Below are 21389 nucleotides of genomic sequence, written 5' to 3' on the forward strand. Positions count from 1 at the left end.
TTAACAACGATGGGCACATATCATCTGTACTGATTTGACCCTCTTAATTGTCTGCTAATTGTTTATAATAGATACTAAGATTCGTGGGACTTGGATCATATCCCAGGAAAAAAAATGAAGAAAGTTGATAGTCAGTCACGGGGTTTATATTATTCTGTTATGATCTGCCGTGTGTTTAATAAGACAAAAAATTGGCTAGTGGGTGAGCTGGACTTGAACTATTTTCTGAACACAACGAGTCCAAATGTTCAGTGCATTCTGCTGGGGCCTTGATGAAGTTTTACAGACTCTGGTGACCAGGAGTCTCGTGCTGTGTCTGTGTGGTAGTAAGTACTTAAGTCAGTCAGGGCAATTTTTCAGATGACAAGCATAAGGACCTACCCCATTTTCTGTATCAGTTTGGTCCGACCCCATTGGACCAAGGGCTGGTCTAGTGTAAAACCCATGAGAAACTATAGACATCCAGAAGGAAACTCAACGATGCAACAGAGTTCCGAGTTGTACCAGTGGCTGAACTATCTAGTTGAAGTAAATAATCTGGCCAGTTGTATGGTTTGTGTAGGATTTTTATTTATTTCCACCCGGTTCGACCACCCGGATTCTTGTCCAGGTTTGAAAGCAGTGATGGAGCTTGTCTTAATTTGAATAAATAAAAGAGTCCAATTTCACCATCACATCTAATAAAACAGTACCCGGGTGGGCCCTGAGTCCTTACCAGTGACCACCATATTCACAACGGTGTCCAATTCCAACGCCACACGCCACTCACGAGTCATAAAAAAACCTCCAACCAAGCAGTTGGGCTGGGCCGGGTGGGGTGGGGCCCCCACATACAAACAACTGGTCACGGAACGAAACCAAGTCACAATAGTGGGCAGTGGGCTCTCTCCGCCCTTGCCCCTTGGGACATGGAAGTGGATGTGGGTCTCCTTCCAAGTCCAACCCAACCACCTTCCCATGCCGACGTTTCATTCCCTTCGTTGAGAATCAACGAACACGACGCTTTTAATGAACTAAAGAGAATCAGTTGCCCATCCCAACTTTTACTTGGTTCAAACTCCACACATCAACTATGTGTCGTGGGCTATGGGCCATGTGCGTCAGGCCCAGAAGCTGGATGAAGAAGAAGACAGGCTAGAGAAGAATACAATCACGGTATATCCGCCAAGTAGCTTCAATAAATTTATCTTGTTTTACAAACGGCGTCTTGTCAATCGCTAGTTTGCTACTGTTTGACATGAGACCCCACATCACAGTTCACACCCGGTAGGCGCTTTTCTGCCACGAGATCAGAATCTATTCCAAACCTTATTCCTCTCATCCGACACCAATCCTGTGGTCAAAGAGGGAGACCCATGTGCAGGACCCACTGTTGAATTTGAATCGTGAATACACAAGGAGTCAAGCGATGGAAAAGATATGATATCGGAAAAATAACTGACCAATAAAACGAAATCATAATAAACGAAACGTGGTGTTATTTATCAAAATTCATGGACGGGCTTTATCGGTCAAAATTCTTTCCATATCATATCTTCTACATCATAGATTTTTCCTTTCAACAAATCCCATAATTCAACGCAAAAGTTTTTGTTTTTTTTTTTAATTTATTTAATTTATTGTTATTTTAGTCTTTTATCTTTCCTTCTCAGCTCCCACCATGGAGTATGGAGTATGGAAAGCCGAAAGTGGAAACTCTCTCTCTCTCTCTCTCCAAACAATATTCCAGTGAATGCTCCGTGTTTCTCTTAAGTGTGTCCGTTTAACAGATCTTCTTTCGTTTATCCTTGCTTTCCTTTTTTGTGTTTCAGCCGTCTTAAATAACTCATGACAGGAGAAACGGTTCTCTTCTGCATGGCAATCTCAAAGCTCTGCAGATTTCAGAGCTTGTTCGTAAGAAACAGACACCTGGGTTTTTCTCTACCGGTATCTGGGTCTTCATTTAACTGCCTTCTGGTTACTTTCCTCATACTATTTTTGGGCCTTCTCTAATACTCTAATCCAACTTATGTTTTGTTTTTACTTGAAGGCTACCCATCTGTAAATTTATTTTTATTGTTCTTTTCTTGTTCCATTTTCCCTATTTTTTGGAGTTTTTGGGTGGGAAGTTTCGTGATCGATCTCCGATTTTCTCCTCGGGAGGGGACGGGGATGGCTACGCAACTGATGCTGCTGCTGCTGAAACTCTTCTTCATTCTTGGCACTTTGATACTTCGTGGATCTGCAGGTAATGGATATCGTTCTCATTGTGCACATTCGGCATAAGTGTAAGTTTGATTTGGTCTGTGCAATTATCAGATGATCAAATCTGTCTTCTTTTTGGAATTTTTGATGATTCTTATATAAGCAGAACAATTTAGGGATCTCGGCTCTTGTAAATAAATATTTCTGTGATTCCTGTTCAGAAGAAACTGCAAGTAGGTGATTGAATCAAGTCTATGTCAAGATGGGTGTTGTTTGATTTATGTAATGTAAGGAGAGTGATGCACCAAAGATGGGATATTCTGGAACTCGGTTTCCTTGTACCTTGACTTTGGTCTGAATTGGCTGTCATTTTATAAGGAAATTGCCTAGAGATTAGTCGTTCATCAATCTAGCTTATACTTTCTTAAGTAGAGTTCGTCCCCAATACACAGAAATCTGCTTAACGGTTAAAAAACTATTCTTTGGTGTCATCTATAGTAGCTGGGGCAAACTCCAATGGCTGATTATTTAGCATAATAAGTCTTGATTATATTAGTGTCAGTCTTAGGCAATCTCACTTCTGGCCTAACATAGAGGTTTCCTCTGAACTCCCTACTCCAGAAAATCTAAAAAAAAGGAAGATAGAATTAGTGACATCCATTATCTAGGGAAGGATTTTTTTATTGTGCAAAGATAACCACTCGAATAATACCATTGGTGGATCAGCCTCCGGATTAGATGAGAAATCTTTTTTGCACTCTTTCAATCCAGGAGCTATCCTGTAATTGTGTTGTGAATGAACGAGTGATGGTGTTTATCTTGTTGAGCCAACCAAAAAAAACATAATTTCAAAATTTAGACATGGCGCTAGATTCTTTCTGCTACTTATCCTTCAAAGACATTTTTTTTTTGGATCAATAACAGTACTTAAGATTCATTAAGGGACTATCTTTCTTGGGAAATCACTATCATCAATTATGAAAAAAATCCCCACCTTCTAAATCGAGCTCTAATTGTGGAAAGCAAAGTCCTCTCTATCTCTCTCTCTCTCTCTCTCTTGGAGATGTTAGTGTCATCCCATGACTTATGATCAGAGGAATATGAAAACAAGATTATATATGTAATAAAAAATGAAGCCTTGATTGACAGCTTTCTATTATATTTGCAGGGTACAATTTATCACCAGCAACTTTTTCTGCAATTTCTCCAAGTAAGGAAACAAAATCTAGTGTTGGCTATTATGGGAAGTCTCTGGGAAATGGAGCTCCAAGTCCAGAACCCCTTCTTAATGGTAATCTTTGTAAAGTATTATACTAGAAAACTTTTGTGTGTTTTCACTATCCATTAATAAAGCTACTGGATTAAATTCCAGGGTCAATCATGCATTTTTCAAAGGAATTGCCACCCAATAGTTCTGGACCAGTGCCTCAAGTCATCCATGGTTTAGTGCCATCCATGCCCCCAGATCCTGAGAGTCTTCAAAAGTCAGCACCTCTACCCCAAACCATCAAAGGGTTTACACCATCCTCACTGCCAAATGCTCCTCAAAGAAGAACACCAAATGGTAAGGCTCTTTCCAATGAGACATGAAGGTTAAATTATTCCAATGCTTTTTCTAGTTGAAAATGGTCCTAAATCAGCTTGTCTTATTTCGTCAATACAGGACTAGCAGCATCACCTCCAAGGAAATCTCCATTGAATCCTCCAACCTCAAGTTCACTCAGGCCAGGATCAACTCCCTTTATGTCTCCAGGTGCTCTTTATATTTTTCTCTCAACATTTACTGAAGGAGCATTTGTCCTGTTGCAGGAATTTCTTGCTCCTTGTGTCAGTTGAAACTTGAAACACATCAACCTCTTTCCAAAACCTATATTACCTTGGTCCTTCAAATGCATCTTGGAAAACCTTTGTTGATAAATTGGAAAAAAAAAGCCTCACATTTCCGCTGTTTCCTCTGAACAGAGATATAAAATCTCTGCGGAAAAGCAATATTCTCAAATTGACAAATTTTAATATCTTTGACATGTCCCAGTATCTTATTATCTCAAAAGTATGCCCAAATATTGCCAATATTTAAAAAAGAAAAATTCAAATATCACTCTTAAATGTCTTTGTGATTTGATCGGAAGATTTATGGGTTTTAATCAGCACCCTAATTTTCAGTTTCATGCTTTTCTTTGCAAGTGTACAATTCGTCTTCTTTACTTCAATTTCTTTGTAGATATACAGTGTATTCAATGAGTAAGTTTTGTAAGCTCACTGAAGTAATAAGGGGGCCATTGCTTGGTGCAATGTTAAAATCTCAGACTAGTGCATGAAAAGGTGGGTTCAAGTCTGAGGTGGCCAAGATGTGAACAAAATGCCAACCATATCCAGTCCAACCCTCCCAAGACCCTGGATAGATAGGACCAACGTTGGGTGATGGACCTCTCTAAGTTCTTTTTTCTTTTATTTTTGAATATAAATGGACCTTTCTAAAGTTCACTGAAATAACTTATATAAAAGTACATAGATATATGAAATGTAAGGGGGAAATGGTTACATTCTTCTTTAATTTATTTTTGACAAGCTTGCCATTACTCATATGATTAGTTTTTTTTTTTTTTTTTAATTACAGATGTTTCTGTAATAGAGTTCAGATCTACTCGTCACAGAGCGTGCCTCACACCGACTTAACAGCACGTTTCAACCGTGCACTGGGAACATCTCCCATGAATAAAAATTTATAATTACGGAGATGATCCAGATTGCACGGCTGAAACATGCTGTGAGGTCAGTGTGAGGCGTGTTCTGTGAGGAGCAAATCCGATCTCTATGTAATATTATGAAATTAAGTATTGATCTGTTATATGTCTTCTAAAATTTGAAATCATTTTGTGGTGTCAAGTATTGACTTTGAGTTGGTCCAGAACTGCATGTAGACATGATGTGGCCAATCTGAGCCATCCGTGTAGTAGGGAACCCTCTGGATTGGCCACCTTTGCAATCTTCCTGTCCATGTCAGCTTGTGACCACCTTAGCATCTTCTTCAAGTAAAATAGTCTGTTGGAAGTTCTAATATTTTAATGTTAAACTTGCCAAAAAAGAAGGGCTTACTCTGACCTTGTGGCAAGGGTTTCTGGGCTCAAATTGGGGTAGCCATTATGGGCCTAAACCAATTTGCCATGTGGAAGGTTCCTTGTTCAGCCTTACCTTCTTCACTAAATTACCTGACTAGCAAGCTTAGACCAATTTGTGTGCATGTGTGTGGAAAAGGTTTACTAGTCAGGTAAGCAGAGAGCTTGCCTACATGGCCCACCTTATTTAAGCCACTTGAAGGAATTTTATGGCCAATCCAGACCGTTCATCAGATAGGGGACCCTTTAGATTGCCCATGTTTTGTGTCCTGTAGTTGACATCAGGCTTAATCCAACTTATTTTTAAAAGAATCACTTTCGTTGCAAGAAAAAGGGGGAAGGATGTAGCCCTATAATTTTTCAAACTTTGAAACCTAAACTACTTTGCCATGTATGTATGCAATTTCTTCCATTTGTTTCCAAATTAGAGCCCTGTTTGCGAGGGCTTAGACTTGTATTAGCTTTTTTGGTCTATTTTTCAACAAATATTGCTTATAAGCTATCTGGGTGGGCCCAACCTTGCAAGTCCATAAGCCAGAGTGTGAAAGTCCTCATATGGTCACTAGATGGGTTTCCAGTGAACTGAATTTGATTAGTCGTGGACTTTTTTTTAACATACCTCTTTTAACATTTCTTGGAATTTCATTTTTATTCTCTTTCTAATCTTCAAGTACCACAAGAGGACTTATCAGGGATACACTGCTTCAAAGTATTTTAATTGATGTTAGGTATATATTGCAAAATGATATTACAGAACCTCATATGTTTCCAAAATCAAGTCCTCCCACCCAAAGTATGAAGGGATATGGAATGCCAGTTGCTACACCTCCAAAGGAATTATCTCCCATGAGCCATACAAACCATTCTCCAGCTAAAGGTAACCAAGTCAGGTTGTTTATATGTGAGTTTTTATGGACCCTAAAATTGAAAGTTCAATGCCCTTGAGGATTAACAATGCCTGCAGGTCCTTTTCCTGTTGTGGCCCCTGCTCCACAGAAAACGTTGAAACCATCTTATAAAGCATATGCACCATCAAAGTCATTTTCCAAGGCTCCAGAGAGAAGACAAGTTCATGCTCCCACACCTTCACCTTATATGCCATTATATAAGCATAAGCATGCAAATCAAAGAGCCAGTGGCCTTGCTCCCGCACCAGTTTTATCTCATCCTCATGTTTCCCATCATAAAGGTTTGAGATTTTTACCTGAAAATCATTTCTACCAAGTAGTTATTGATAGATAATAATGCTGCCTGAAGATTTGGATAATCAAAATATATTCCTTTTCCTTTTCTTTTAAAGGACCAGTCATCTCTCCAGCACCTTCAAATGCTCCAGCTGCATTGCCGAAGAAAAGTAGACAAAGGCAACATGGTCTGCCACCCTTGAGACAAGGTACTCAATGATCCTCCTGTTCATATGCAACCAAGAATCTTAGCACTAAATTGGACTTCTTGCTTACTTGGGTCCCATCTGGCAGGTCCATCTATCTCTCCTATCCAGGCTCCTTTTTCTCCAACAGTAAAGCATGGTTCCTCTGCACCTGGGCCATCTCCTACAGTTCAATCCAGCCAAAGTATGAGGGAACTTGTTGTCTCCGACTTTATCTGTTTTATCTACATTAGATGCTTGTGAACATTTGCTCATCAGATCTTCTGTCTGAATGGATGTGTTTTCTTCCCCAAAACTTCTCCTTCAGGTTCTTTGCCAAGGAAGCCAAAGATGCCATTATCCCCATCAGCTCAAGCTTTACCCCCACCACCTCCTAATGAAGGTAAATAAACTTGTAGTTCTCCTCTAAAGAATCCAGTCCTTTTTAAGTTCTATTTGATGTTCCTATTTATGCTCTTCATCTTTCACAAGTTTACTACAGTGACACCTGAACCTGATTGTTCCTGTAGATTGTACATCATTGGCATGCATGGATCCATATACAAATACTCCTCCAGGATCACCCTGTTATTGTGTGTTGCCAATGCAAGTTGGGTTGCGCCTTAGTGTTTCCCTATACACCTTCTTTCCTCTGGTTTCTGAACTGGCAGCAGAGATAGCCGCTGGAGTTTTCATGAAACAAAGTCAAGTTCGCATCATGGGAGCAAATGCAGCAAGCCAAGAACCGGAGAAAACCATTGTCCTCATCGATCTTGTACCACTTGGAGAAAGTTTTGATAACACTACAGCATATCTGACCTATGCAAAATTCTGGCATAAGCAGATTGCAATAAAGTATTCTTTCTTTGGTGACTATGAAGTTTTATATGTTAAATATCCAGGTACATATGAATGGATCCAAAGTTCCTTGCCTGTCTTGTGTCCTTATATCATATATTCTGGCTTATGTTAGTAATACTTGCATCGAATCAGGTCTTCCTCCCTCCCCACCTTCAGCAACCTCAAGCATTACCACTGTTGATGGTGGGCCTTTCTCTGGCCGTGGAAATGATGGAAGGACAATACAGCCTTTGGGAGTTGATGTAAGGAGAAGACAGAAAGGGGGACTTGGTGGCAGCATGATTGCTATCATAGTTTTATCTTCTGCTATAGCCATTGTGTTATGTATAGGAGTTGCTTGGCTGTTGCTTTTGAAATTTGGAAAGCATGTTGCTCAACCTGCATCCACCATAGAAGCTTTAGTACCTTCCCTTACAAAACCATCGGGTAAGTGCTATATATATATATGATATGTCATATGTATATTTATATTTAATTTAGGTTTTTTAATTCAATTTTTAATTTTTTATTTAGAAAAATATTAAAAATTGCAAGTTGTGGCCAAAATTAGTGGGACAAGGCACCTACGACAACTTGGGACACATAGATCTCGTAAAGTTACCCAAAAAAAAAAGGATCACCCCAATCAAACATCGGAGTGCAAAGTTATGGCCTCTGAAAGTTTGCATGCATTGAGTGTGCAACCTACAACCTGGTGACCGGGTCAGCGGTTGAACTGGATGGATCGGACAGTTCTTAACCACCAAGTCAATGGTTTTTGACCGCCTGATGGGTTTTGACTAAACTGGACCCGGAATCCTGACTGGGTGACTGTTCGAACGGTTCAACTGGCTGGGTCAACGGTGGGTTGAAAACACTGCTTCAGAGTACTATTTTATTTTTATTTTGGAGTTAAACAATGAATGTTCAAATCTGTAGGGGCTGCTGGATCTTTGGTGTTTGTAAGTGGACCTAGTTCTGCGTCACTATCCTTTGGCTCTAGCATTGCAACATATACAGGATCTGCTAAAACTTTTAGCGCAGGTGAGATAGAAAGAGCCACTGATAACTTTGATGCTTCAAAAATACTGGGAGAAGGTGGTTTTGGATGTGTCTATAGTGGTACCCTTGACGATGGGATGAAGGTTGCTGTAAAGGTTCTTAAGAGAGATGATCAGCAGGGTAGCCGAGAATTCTTGGCAGAAGTAGAGATGCTTAGCCGTTTGCATCACCGTAACTTGGTTAAATTGATTGGTATATGCACAGAGGACAATACTCGATGTCTGGTCTATGAACTCATTCCAAATGGCAGTGTGGAGTCCCATCTACATGGTAATATGTAATTTTGTTTTTTTTTTTCTCTTTTTAACTAGTTTTAATTTTTGTCCTTTGATCATTTGGGAAAATGACTTCTTAGATGCTATTGTCTTCTTCTTCAGGACCAGACAAGGAAGCCGCTTCACTTGACTGGGGTGCCCGAATAAAGATTGCACTTGGTGCAGCTCGTGGTCTGGCCTATCTACATGAAGATTCAAGCCCTCGTGTTATTCATCGAGATTTCAAGTCCAGCAACATCTTGTTGGAACATGATTTTACTCCCAAGGTGTCTGATTTTGGTTTGGCCAAAGCAGCTTTGGATGAGGAAAATAAACACATTTCAACACGCGTTATGGGAACATTTGGGTACAAACTTTTTCCTTCTCATGATGTTTGAATTTCACCAATCTCCCTATGATACTTGTGCAAGGTCAAATAACTTAGGATGTGACGTAGGATGTGAAGTAGAAGTTCTACCAGGGAATACATAGTGGGCAAGAAAGAATTCAGATTTGTTATAGTATAATGAAAGAGGAAACATAAGAGTTTTAGATGTGAAATATTGAAGAATATAACACAGCCTTGGTACATGTTATGGGCCCGGGCGTAGGATCTCGTCACGGGTCGGTCCACGGGGAGAACCTCTAGTTTCCCCTTGCCCCTCCCTTTGCGTGCTGACCCTATCGTGGCGACCTAAGGGGTGATTTGTCCAAGAGATCACCCTAACTCTCCTTTACTCTTCTCTTTGACTGAAATTTTGGATGCCTTTATTCAATAACAGTGGCTCCTTAAATAAGAGATTACAAGAGTCCTGCTCTTAGGGAGACTCCTTGCTAAATAGGGAGACCTCCAACTCTATCTTGATAAGATAAGACTAATAAGATAAGATAAGTCTCTCTTAATCCTAATCTAATAAGATTAAATAATCTCTCTTAATCCTAATCTAATAAGATAAGTCTCTCTTAATCCTAATCTAATAAGATAAGATAATCTAATCTACTAACTTAATAAGATAAGAATAACAAGATAGTCTAATCTAATCTACTGAATGAATAAGACTGTTGCTGCCGAATTGGATAGGATGAGAACACCGGATATTTGCTGTTGCTACTCCCAATACGTGTCCACATCATTACTCCCCTCTTGGATTACGAGCTTGTCCTTAAGCTCGAATTCAGGATGGGTGTCGGGAAACACCGTCAAAGGAATCCCAGATAGGTGGAATGACTTTGCCCTCCTGGATCGGGTTCCAATGAAGAGGGTTCATCCTCATCTTCCTCTTGTTTCACCAGGAGGCAGAAAAGTCTCTTGCACTTGTGCCCTGTTGAGTAGAGTTCATCGCAATTAAAACATTGTCACCTCGCCCTGCGTTCCGCCATCTCAGCCCTGGACAAGTGCTTAATAGGGGGTGCAACGACATTGCTCCCCACATTGGATGCTGATCTGGAATTGTTGCTCGTCTGTGGCTTCCGTTCTTGGTTGGCTGCTAAATATGGAGCCATTCTGAGTGGTTCTGGGGATGTTCATGCTGATGGAGGCTGCCCCATACTGAAAGTTCCATGGCTGAGTTGTAGTTTGCGTTCGAAGGCGCGAGCTATATTCATGGTTGTAACCAGGTTGGGGGGATTCTGCATTTCCACGTCCACCCGCAGGGGTTCTACTAACCCAGCGGTGAGCATGTCTACCTGCTGGTCCAGTCGCACTGAAGATGCCCTCGCGAGGAGGGTCTGGAACTGGCGTTGGTATTCTGCCACCGTGCCGGTTTGTTTAAGGTTAATCAGCTCGCCTAAGGGGTTGCTTGTCAGTGGGGGCCCAAATCTAAGAAGGCAGTAGGACTTGAACTGGGTCCAACTAAGCCCAGGTTCTTCTTGTTCTAATTGATAGAACCAGAATTGCACTTCCTCTGTTAAGTGAAAGGCGGCTAGGCTTACCTTATCCCGGTCGTCTGTCCGTTGATTTCGAAAAAAACTGCTCGCACCGGTACAACCAACCCAAGGGATCTCCGTTGCCGTTGTATGACGGGAATTCTAACCTGTTGTACTTGGGGATGACTGCGGCCCCCTGGTTGCCAAATTTCTGTTCGCCGGAAGACTTTGGCAGATCTGGCCGGCGGTTGCTAGTGGCTGTCACCCCTTTTGTGTTCCTCTCTTTGCTAGAAAGGAATAACTCCATAAGATGCCGTAGCTCCCTGACTTCATCTTTGATTTCCCGTACTTCTGAGCTGGTCTCCATGAGCCGGTGCTCGAGTTCGTGGACCTTGGACGACAGCTACTCCAGATCACCCATGACGCCTGGCTCTGATACCAAAACGTTATGGGCCCGGGTGTAGGATCTCGTCACGGGTCGGTCCACGGGGAGAATCTCTAGTTTCCCCTTGCCCCTCCCTTTGCGTGCAAACCCTATCGTGGCGACCTAAGGGGTGATTTGTCCAAGAGATCACCCTAACTCTCCTTTACTCTTCTCTTTGACTGAAATTTGGATGCCTTTATTCAATAACGGTGGCTCCTTAAATAGGAGATTACAAGACTCCTTGTTGAATAGGGAGACCTCCAACTCTATCTTGATAAGATAAGACTGATAAGATACGATAAGGTCTCTTAATCCTAATCTAATAAGATAAGATAATCTCTCTTAATCCTAATCTAATAAGATAAGATAATCTAATCTACTAACTTAATAAGATAGGAATAACAAGATAGTCTAGTCTAATCTGCTGAATGGATAAGACTGTTGCTGCCGAATTGGATAGGATGAGAACACCGGATCATTGCTGTTGCTGCTCCCAATACGCGTCCACATCAGTACAATACAAGATTCAAGCTATATTGTTTCATTATTCTTGTTTTAACACTCAATTACAATGACTTAAGAGGCTTGTCTTTCCCTCTACAAATTTCAATTAGACTGAAACACTAACTAGAATTGACTCCTAATTGAATTATATATAAGGTTAACCCATACATAATTCATAGGGGGCTAGGGGCAAAGACATGAAGCAACTCAAAATGCCTAGCATACTTCTAAACCAAACTAATCAAAAACAACTCCAAGATAATACTAAAAAATAGCAAGAACCAAATTCCTTCAGACAGACATCTTATTGGTAAAATGGCCATAATTCTCTCAAAAACATGTTGAATGGCAAGAAATAGGTTTAATCGTATTAAACGTACCAATAAATTGAAAAATAAAGAAGAATTTTGATTTTCTTATGTTTCTTTTCCTTTTCTCCAGACCCACATCCTTAACACTCAATGTGATATCTGTAAGTCTGGGGTAAGGCATTATTATGCTGATGTGATCCTTGTTTTGGAGGGCCAGGGCCTAGACAATCTAATTTCTAGATCTGCATTCATATTTGCATTGACGTGCTTTAGGTTTTTTTTCATTTGTCCTTAAAAACATGTTTTATTTATCAAAGAAAATATAATAACATGTTTTTTTCACCAGTTATGTAGCTCCGGAGTATGCAATGACTGGGCATCTTCTTGTGAAGAGTGATGTTTACAGCTATGGTGTAGTACTTCTTGAGCTCCTAACAGGAAGAAAACCTGTGGACATGTCACAGCCAGAAGGTCAAGAGAATTTGGTTGCCTGGGCTCGCCCACTCCTTACAAGTAAGGTGGGTTTAGAAGCGATTATTGACCCTGCATTAGGATCTAATCTCCCATTTGATAGTGTGGCCAAGGTAGCAGCAATTGCTTCAATGTGTGTACAGCCAGAAGTTTCACACCGGCCTTTCATGGGCGAGGTGGTACAAGCATTAAAACTCGTATGCAACGAGTGCGATGAGACAAAGGGAGTGGGATCAGATAGCCGTAGCCAGGACAACTTGTCGATTGATTTGGATAGTAGGATGAGTACTGCTTCAGGTCAATTTCCAGAACCTACACATTCCTACTATGCTATGGCCGATTATGATTCCATTATTGGAGCTCATGGGACATTATCAGCTTCGGATGTATTCAGTACATCAGAAAGACTTGGGAGGCAAGTATCAGGATCTTTTAGAAGGCATTCTAGTTCGGGCCCTCTGAGAACAGGGAGGGGCAGGCAGTTTTGGCAGAGATTAAGAGGCGTGTCTAGAGGTAGTGTAAGTGAACATGGGGTAGCTTTCAGGCTATGGCCGGTTTCCAGATGAAAGCCCCATCCAGAAGACTGTGGAGACATTGTGGGTTCTCATGTCAAGACAACTTGTAATTTGTGGGACAAGGACATGAAATGCAGTTTACCTTCAAAGCCATGATCTTGTAAGGTTTATCCCAAGTGGATCATGCGGCTCTTCTCAGAAGCATGAATGAGGTCCACTCGGAGTATGAATCATGGTCTTGTAAACTTGTGCCTTTAAAAGAGGCATGATTCTTCATGTATCTCAATAAACGTTCCCACTGAGGTGATTTGATTTGAACAAGATTTTCCATCTTCTTGGTTTAGTTCAGTCCCTTTGTGTTGAGAATATTAAATTAAAAAACATGAAGAAGGGACCTTTTATACGGAGTGCATCTCAACTTGCAAAATGGTAGTGGAACCGGTGAAGTGACCATTCGACCAAACTGATCGTTTCAATCGTGCATTGTCAAGGCCCTAAATAAGGAACATCAGGGTACTTGTAATTTACAGCAGCCCTCAGAAGTTGGAACCGTTGGTGTCATAATGTTTTCAATAGCAATAAGTCTCAGTTTGGAAATGGTACATTTTGTATTTCTAAACCTGGATTTGCACTGTAAATTGTTCTTATCTGTACCAAGGTTGAAAGTATGGATACATCTTGATACAAGAGAAGGGGTGTATGGTAAATTTCACTGAGGGTACCTTTGAACATAGATTAACATATTAGGAATTTGAGGATTAATCTAAATTAAAAATGGCACCCTGCCGATACAATATGATACACCTCGATCTTCCTCATCCATACTTTGAACCTTGATTTATACTCTTTCCAAACTGAGTCTAATGTTTTAGGGGGACATAAGGCCTTCGCTTTCATAATATGTTGCCAATAAAATCAATCTTTTTTCCTTTTGTGGATAAAATACATGTTAGTGATGTATTTTATTATAAGATACATTTAAGGTTCAAAATATCGATATGCCCGATATGCCGATAGGGGTGTGTCAGGCAATATCGATAGTGTTATTTTACCTTTTTTATTTTTTTTTAAACCAGTTCAAGGGGGACAGTTTAAGACTCTTCCACCCCCTAAGCCGATCAGAACCCTGATACGCCCATACTTTGAACCTTGGATGCATCAGTGTTCTCCAAATTTACAACTCCTTTTACCTGGTTTGAATATTTAATACCTGCTGCTGCTGCCACATTATGGAAAAAAAAGAAAACTATGTTCAGCATGAATTCGGATTTGCTCTTCACAGTGCGCCTCACATCAATCTCACAGTGCATCGCAGCTGTGCGTTGGAAAATATCTTCTCATGAATGATAACATCAAGTAATTAATGAGATGTTTTCAATGCACATCTGGGCTGCGCTGTGAAGTTAGTGTGAGACGCACTCATTGCTGTCTCAAGCCGATAAGAAAATACCTACACCCAGTTCCAACACCTATAGAGTATAAAAAAGTGACAGACCCGTCAGAACCAACCCTATTATTAATCGATCTTATAAACCAATAGGGTATTTAGCCTGGTAATTTGACAATAAATCTTCCTATTCTCTTGATTTTTTTTCTCTCAAAATTTCTATTGTCTTATAACATTTTATGATATTATTATTGGTGAACCATGAAAAGCAAATATAAAATGTTGGAAGCTATCTTTGTATCTTTGTTATGTGCTATTATACATGTATACAGATATAACAGGATCGGTTCTATTTGGGTCAGAACAACAAATCCAGTTGTCGTCGGATTCAAGTTGTTAGGTTGATCGTTAATATTGGCAGCCTAAGTCAAATTGCAAAACCACAGTACCAAAAAACAAATATGATCAAGGCCTAGCTGCCCCTTATTTAAACCAATTTATGTTAGATAATAGAAAACTACAAAGATTCAAGTTGCAGTTGGATGGTGATAGAATTGTTGAATGGAGTCTAACGCTTATTTTAAATGAAAGGAAGAAAAGAAATGGAAAAGAAGACGGATTACTACGATAGCAAGACATTTTACATAAAAACTATGTTATTATACAATACAATATAATCCATGCTTTCCATCTAGCTACTAGGCAACAATATAATAATACTTCCTACAAGAATTAGAACAATCAAATTAATTTCCATACAAGTACAACAACATCTGTTGTAAAAATTAATCCATTTTATACACCAGCTGCTCTACCCAGACGTTCTCTCAGTATTTTTACTCCCATGTATCTGCATGTTCAGCCAAAAAACAAAATTAATGCTTATTGTAAATGTATGTCTATATATATATAGAGAGTGAGAGAGAGCGCTTTTTTAAAGGGAATTTACCTGCCCATCATCATGACAGTGGCCTGGGGATTTGTGCCGGGAGAATCAGTGAACGTGGAGCCATCGACAACTCGGAGGCCATGAACGCCGAGGACTTTATAATGGGAGTCCACCACCTTGCCCACATGGCACCCACCATGGTAGTGCCAGATGGTGATCACTGTGTCCCTACAGAACTGCTCTAAAGACTTGGTGTCGTTGGTCTTCTTGGGGATCAGGTTCACATTAGCCTTCACGCTCATGTTGAGTAGCATCTCCACAGTGGGTATGTGAGTGTTTATGATGTGGGCGAAGTGCTTCGTCCTCACAACCTTCTCGATCGTGCGAATGCCATATACACACCTCTGTAGATCGTAGGGATGGCTGAAGTAGTTGAAGGTGACAGAAGGATTTTCATCCACGTTGGTGCTATTCAGTCTGAGTTCGCCTGTCGAGAGCGGCCCAACGATCTTCTCTAGAACAAAGCCACCCATGAACGCCTCATGTGGTAGGTTCTGCTTTCCATCAATGTAGGCTTTGATGGCTTCCCGAGTTCTTTGCTTGGGGGGAAGCGTAGAGAGCTGTCCAATCTGGTTGCATAACGTACAGTAATATATAATCAATAATAATGTAGATTCGCATCATCTCACTGATCTAGCTAATTATTCAATATATACTTTTGAGTTACGTTTGAAGAAATATATAATTGTCTGGTTTGGTATAAAATTAAAACACCCCAGAAAGCAATTCCAGAATTAACAACGTAATAACTAACCTCTGCTGACATGATTCCATGGTGACACCGGATGCTATCTGAGTTTTGGCCGAATCCGCTACTACCCTCAATGAACACTCCCATCTTGGTAATCCCTACAGTTTGGATTAGCGACTGCTTGACCGGTTTCTTTGTGGGTACGAATATGGAGTTCATGGGGTTGTCGGACATTCCTTTGCCCACGAATTCATTGTGCAGCACCACCGGTATGTTCATCTCCTTGAGGTCGGCTTCCGGCCCAATGCCACTCAGCAGTAGTAGCTGGGGGCTCCCGATAGCACCCGACGACAATATCACCTCACTCTGCCTCATCCTTGACAGAAATGCTTGATGCTGCTTCCCATATTCGTCTTTGAACATCACTCCAACAGCCACGGGTTTCTTCCCTGAGCCAGCAAGAAATTAAGAATTAATCAATGCCAACTCCACATCATCATCACATATTATATATATATATATATATATATGCATCCACCGACCCCTCCAAATTTTCTTAATTTCAAAGTTACGAACGTTGTATCTACAGACTATATATACGTACAATTTTTGTTAAAGTACTGTAAAGTAAAGGTGGTAGCTAGCTAGCTAGAGCTATAGCTACAATTTACCGTTTCTGTCAAACACTATCTTTTGCACGGTGGCATGAATGAGGACTCTTAGATTCCGACGATTTGCAGAAGCCAGCAGGTGGGCAGCGGTGTATCGACGGCCGGAGTCATCGAAGGTAGTCCCTCCGATCTTTGTTCCGTAGATGTGGTTGTAGGTGAAACCGTTAAAAGGCGAGACCCCGACTTCAAGAAGTCCATTCGTCAATGCTTTCTGCCATGGGGCTAGTTGGGGCCGGTGAACAATTTGCTTCTCGATCCATGGGTATGACTCTCTCACTAACTTACTATCCCAACCTGCCCTTCTAATGTAACTGCAAAACCACGAACAAAATCCTATGATATTGATATCATCATCAACAGAACAGAAGCCGACCGATTATGTTGCTATTTATCTGCCGTTCCTATCCTTTAATGAATTACACTAGTACCCCACCCACTCCATCTCTTCTATTTCTATTAGGTAAGTGTATTCCCAATTTTAGGGTTGAAAGCCACAGGTTGGGCTTGGACTTTCGGTTCTTGAGTTGGGCCTGGGTTAATAATTTTGAACCCAAGCACATTCTAACTCGTTAAGATTTCAATATGGACTGACCCGAATTACAGCTCGGGTTTGATCTCGGGTTCAGTATGGATTCGGACCTTAAGCTACCGAGGTGGAACTTAAACCTGTCCTAACTCCTAACCCCCTGAGTTGCACCCCTTGAATTGCTTAATTATTATTTAGTCGTTGCATGCAGTCCTTTTCCATGCATTATTAAGTCGAAAGGACGGCTTCATTATTGCTACAGTGACTGGCCTAAATGAATGAGTTGCTCATTATACTAACATAGTCGTATAATTAAATATTTAGAGATATGATGATGACTTATCCAATATGTCCATTTCTTCCCAAAAAAATTATTTTCTTTTTTTAGATTTATGTGAGGATTAGAAAAGATTTACTTTTCTGATGGGTAAGAAATTTTCCTGTAAAAAAAGTTATTAATAATTGGATGGAACAAAAATGTCTTTTCAAACAGTCATAAATAAATTTTTATGATTAAAACAGTCATAAATAAATATACTTACCCAGATAAATAACTTGCCAAACAGACTTTAGTTAGCTTTCTTTTTTTTTTTTTTCTCTATTGTTGGTTTGGTTTGATTTTTGTATCTGATTTCTTGTTCCTTTTCCATCTTTTATTGAAATCCTTCGTTTATTTACCAAAAAAAAAAAACTCCAAACCCATTTAACGACTATTGTCACTAACAGACAAAGCAACAAAGCATCTGTTTGATGCTATCGTTTCAGAAAATGGTCATATATCAGCACCACATCGGAAAAAACGGTGCTCCAGGAAACATCAATATGTTTTCAACCATTTTTTCATAAAAAATGGTTCTCCAAGTCATGCCTTAGAAATCGAGAAGACATGGTTTAGAGCAATGCCAAATTTGACGTTTTCTCATATTGGAATTCGTTGCTGCCAATGAAGACATGATGTGGCAGTGACATGAACTTTATATAATGGGCACCGGTGCTGAAAACAAATCTGGAACACTGGTACCAAATAGAGAGTGTTATTATTGCTCTAGGAAATGTCCTATCTGATAGCAACATTTCCAAACAAAAAAAAAGAAAACGATACTTCTAACCCACACATCAACAGCACCGTGTTGTATCTGAAACATCGATGCCAAACATATAAAAAGTATTTCATCAGCCGTTATAAATGTTCACTTGGAATAATACATTATTAAGATTTGCAGTGTAAACTGTAAGTTAAAAGATGACCAACTAAATTCCATGGTAGGCAAATTCATTTCTTTAGACCGTGTTTGGTTTGCGAGGTGGATATGGAAGAAGGGTACTATTTCCATGGAATGGACATAGATAGAAACTGTGGCTGACAATCTGTTATTATTCTATGTTTAGTTTCTGGATAGCTATGTAATGGTAAGTTCTGGAAGATTCGTACCCAGGCATTTGGTTCAATGAGGTTTCTGGACACACACACATGACAACTTTGTTGTAGCCAGCGGCAGCCAGCTATTAACGACTGTCCACTCCACTTCTGAGAGAACTAGAAAATGTAATTAAATGTAGCAGGCAGGAAGTCATGGACTCGTGGTTGGCCAAATCCTGGGATCCAATTATCCCAACTGGGCCCAGTTTTAACTCATACCTCAAGAATCTAGATACATGTGGGCCCCCAAAGGCAACAAGAGATGAGATGGTATCACTTCCCTTATGGGCCAGGCATTAGCTCCATTAACATAGAGGGCTTATTCACTTTAATTAGGAAGGATTCGTGGCCATATTAAGTGAGGCAGAACACTGGTTTTGGGTTAAGCCTTTCTGTGCCAATCAACCAAACCAAACTGGACCAGCGATATTTAGTAATTGGTATGGCCTCGTCTGGGCTGTCATTCAATTCTGAGAGAGGTCTATTGACAAAACATTCCTTCTTTGAATCCACCGATCTTCCCAGAACCATTAAACTCTATCAAGTCGAATTTAATTTGTATAGTTAAGTCGGAAGAAGACCAAAGTTGGTCCACCCACCCGCCACACTACCCCTCAGAGAATTGAATACCCCAGATGTCGAAGGTCGAGTACTAGAAACCCCTAGTTCTGATATCCAAAAGAAACAATGCCTTGAAAACGGTTCAGAGAATTAAGAAGAAGATAGAGAGTAAGAGAGCCCATCATTCAACTAATTACTATCTAGAGTGAACAAGAAAGGAAATCATAGAAACCCATCCCCATGATGAACTGCAGAATGAAGTGGAACTGAGCTTAGTGTTGCTCATCACAGAAAACACCATGCAGGCATTCACATGTACGTGAAGCTAGCATCTAATGGTGGGTCCTGAGTATTGGCCATGTAAATGCCCAACACGTGGAAAGTACAACTCTGGACGACAGTAGTACTGTAAAAGCAGGAATTCTTCGTCTCCCCAGATGAGGAATTGAGGAGGTTCTCTGTTGCTGACCACCCTACTTCACTGGCATTGCTAATTTCAAACCCCACTAATTACTAAAGGAGTTCAAAACAAATTAAAAATATGTTGCGCGCATATATACCTGGAGCTTGCTCTTGTGTAGAAGCCAGCATTGATGCAAGTGCCTCCACCCAACACCCGAGCCCTTGCATTAATGACTCCGTCGGTGGAGATGAAAGCCTGAGATGCGGAGGTGGGTGAGGTGTCTGCCAGAGAGATGTGGAAGTTCTGCAAGTAGGAAACGTTGTGGTTGGCAAATGGTACACCCCCTCTTTCTAGTAAGAGAACTCTGTACTTCTGGGAGAGGGTGGCTGCTAGGGGACACCCAGCTGTGCCACCTCCTACAATTATGTAGTCATACGTGCTTCTCCATCTGTTCGACTGAATTGCCGACGATGTGAAGGTGCTTGCCGGCTTGATAAAGGGAAATCCGTATTCAGAGTAGTCCACCTTACCTGCATTATTAATTCATTCCCATTCCACATACATCATTAATTTAATCATATATAGAACATATACACAGTAGAACAATGCATATTTACATGTAGAAAGTAGAAACACATGCATTATCAAATCATTTAATTCATTTTTTTGGAATAATTTTACTTTGGTGCATTAGAAAGTTGTGCGCGCATGAAATGGAAAATCATAGGAGAAGTGTAATGGAACCAAATGTTGAAGGAGATGTATAAGAAATGGAAACGCAGGCAGCATTAGATGGAAATTGGAGAAATAGACTGGAATGACGCCAATATGAGATGGTGAAGAGTTGAGGCTTGTGATCGAGATGTCTTTGGGATTACACCCATCGTAGACTTCTCTTCTTAATTTTTCCCCACTCTTCAGTTTTCTTGGTACACTGGTCTTATCGATCGAGACATCAAGGTATGGAGAGTACTCCCCATCCATGGCAAAGTTTGAATGGACCCAATGAAATCCACCTAAAGTCAAATACAGGAAAGAAACCATGTGCTATCTCAATCAGGAAAAAAGAAAAGCAACAAGAAAGGCGGTCATCATTTTCGCGTTTCCTGCTGAGCTCCCATTACAGTTGAACTTGAAGAAGAAGAAGAAGAAGAAGAAGAAGACATCACATAAGAACAAAAGGAAAAAAAAAAACAGAAACTACAAAAATCAGAAGAAATGCAAGCGGGGTTTAGCAAAATCAAAATGATCAAGAAATTAAAAAGAAAGGAAAAGAAGAACCTTGACAAGAAGCTAGTAGGTTGAGACAGAAAAATATATTGAGACAAAGCTTTAACATCCCCAACAAAGCCATTGAAGGACTAGGAAAGATATTCAGGTTAATTCCTCCCTCACCGATCTCAAGTTGTCTTTCTCTGGTTGGACCTAATTCTGAGTTCTGAGTGTGTTCATTCTTATTTATATCTATATGTACGTTCGAACAAGGAGTAAGAGCAACCGGGAAAACCACTCCACCATGGCATTAAATGGCAACGATACTACAAGGGAAACTCATTGATGGTACACATGTGTCCACGTTTTGAGTTGGCATTTGGCAACAGTGCTCGTCCGATCACTGCTCACTGATCCGGCCTCCGACCTTAATTACACAGCTCATGGACCACCATAATTCTATAATTCCATCACCTATGTAACTGTTCTGCTTGCAATACTAGGCAAATTATGATTCACCAGCAGATCTATCCCGCCTCCTTCCCTTGCATATACAATGTATAATTAATGATCTGTATTTTTATTTGAGACCCATTATCCAAGCTTTAGGGTGGGTTATTTTAATTGAAAGCCAGAGATCATATGAGGTTTGA

At 40.4% G+C, this 21389-nt stretch overlaps 2 protein-coding genes across 3 annotated transcripts; one reads left to right on the forward strand and one right to left on the reverse strand.

Annotated features, from left to right (window-relative positions):
* Window positions 1-1416: 1416 nt before the first annotated feature.
* LOC148846946 (receptor-like serine/threonine-protein kinase ALE2) lies at window positions 1417-13319 on the forward strand. 2 transcript variants are annotated; one of them, XM_088948437.1, is made up of 14 exons: window positions 1417-2227; window positions 3353-3475; window positions 3557-3748; window positions 3848-3937; window positions 6055-6177; window positions 6265-6489; window positions 6601-6693; window positions 6779-6874; window positions 6998-7072; window positions 7200-7571; window positions 7663-7956; window positions 8449-8841; window positions 8949-9192; window positions 12277-13319. In XM_088948437.1, exons 1-14 carry the CDS (start codon window positions 2152-2154, stop codon window positions 12965-12967), a joined length of 3087 nt encoding a protein of 1028 aa, XP_088804563.1. In that variant the 5' UTR covers window positions 1417-2151; the 3' UTR covers window positions 12968-13319. The 2 variants fall into 2 exon arrangements, with proteins under 2 accessions (XP_088804563.1, XP_088804564.1); XM_088948438.1 differs by having other exon boundaries at window positions 1675-2227; window positions 6029-6177.
* A 1603-nt stretch (window positions 13320-14922) lies between these two features.
* Window positions 14923-20963, reverse strand: LOC148846947 (protein HOTHEAD-like). The gene is made up of 6 exons (XM_088952609.1): window positions 20806-20963; window positions 19682-20054; window positions 16615-16925; window positions 16007-16392; window positions 15253-15821; window positions 14923-15153 (listed from the first exon to the last, which is right to left on the reverse strand). Exons 1-6 carry the CDS (start codon window positions 20876-20878, stop codon window positions 15099-15101), a joined length of 1767 nt encoding a protein of 588 aa, XP_088808735.1. The 5' UTR covers window positions 20879-20963; the 3' UTR covers window positions 14923-15098.
* Window positions 20964-21389: the final 426 nt, after the last annotated feature.

The sequence above is a fragment of the Nelumbo lutea genome, chromosome 6, assembly GCF_056320005.1.
Source record: "Nelumbo lutea isolate HS-2025 chromosome 6, American lotus-T2T, whole genome shotgun sequence".
In the NCBI taxonomy this organism is placed as follows: Eukaryota; Viridiplantae; Streptophyta; class Magnoliopsida; order Proteales; family Nelumbonaceae; genus Nelumbo; species Nelumbo lutea.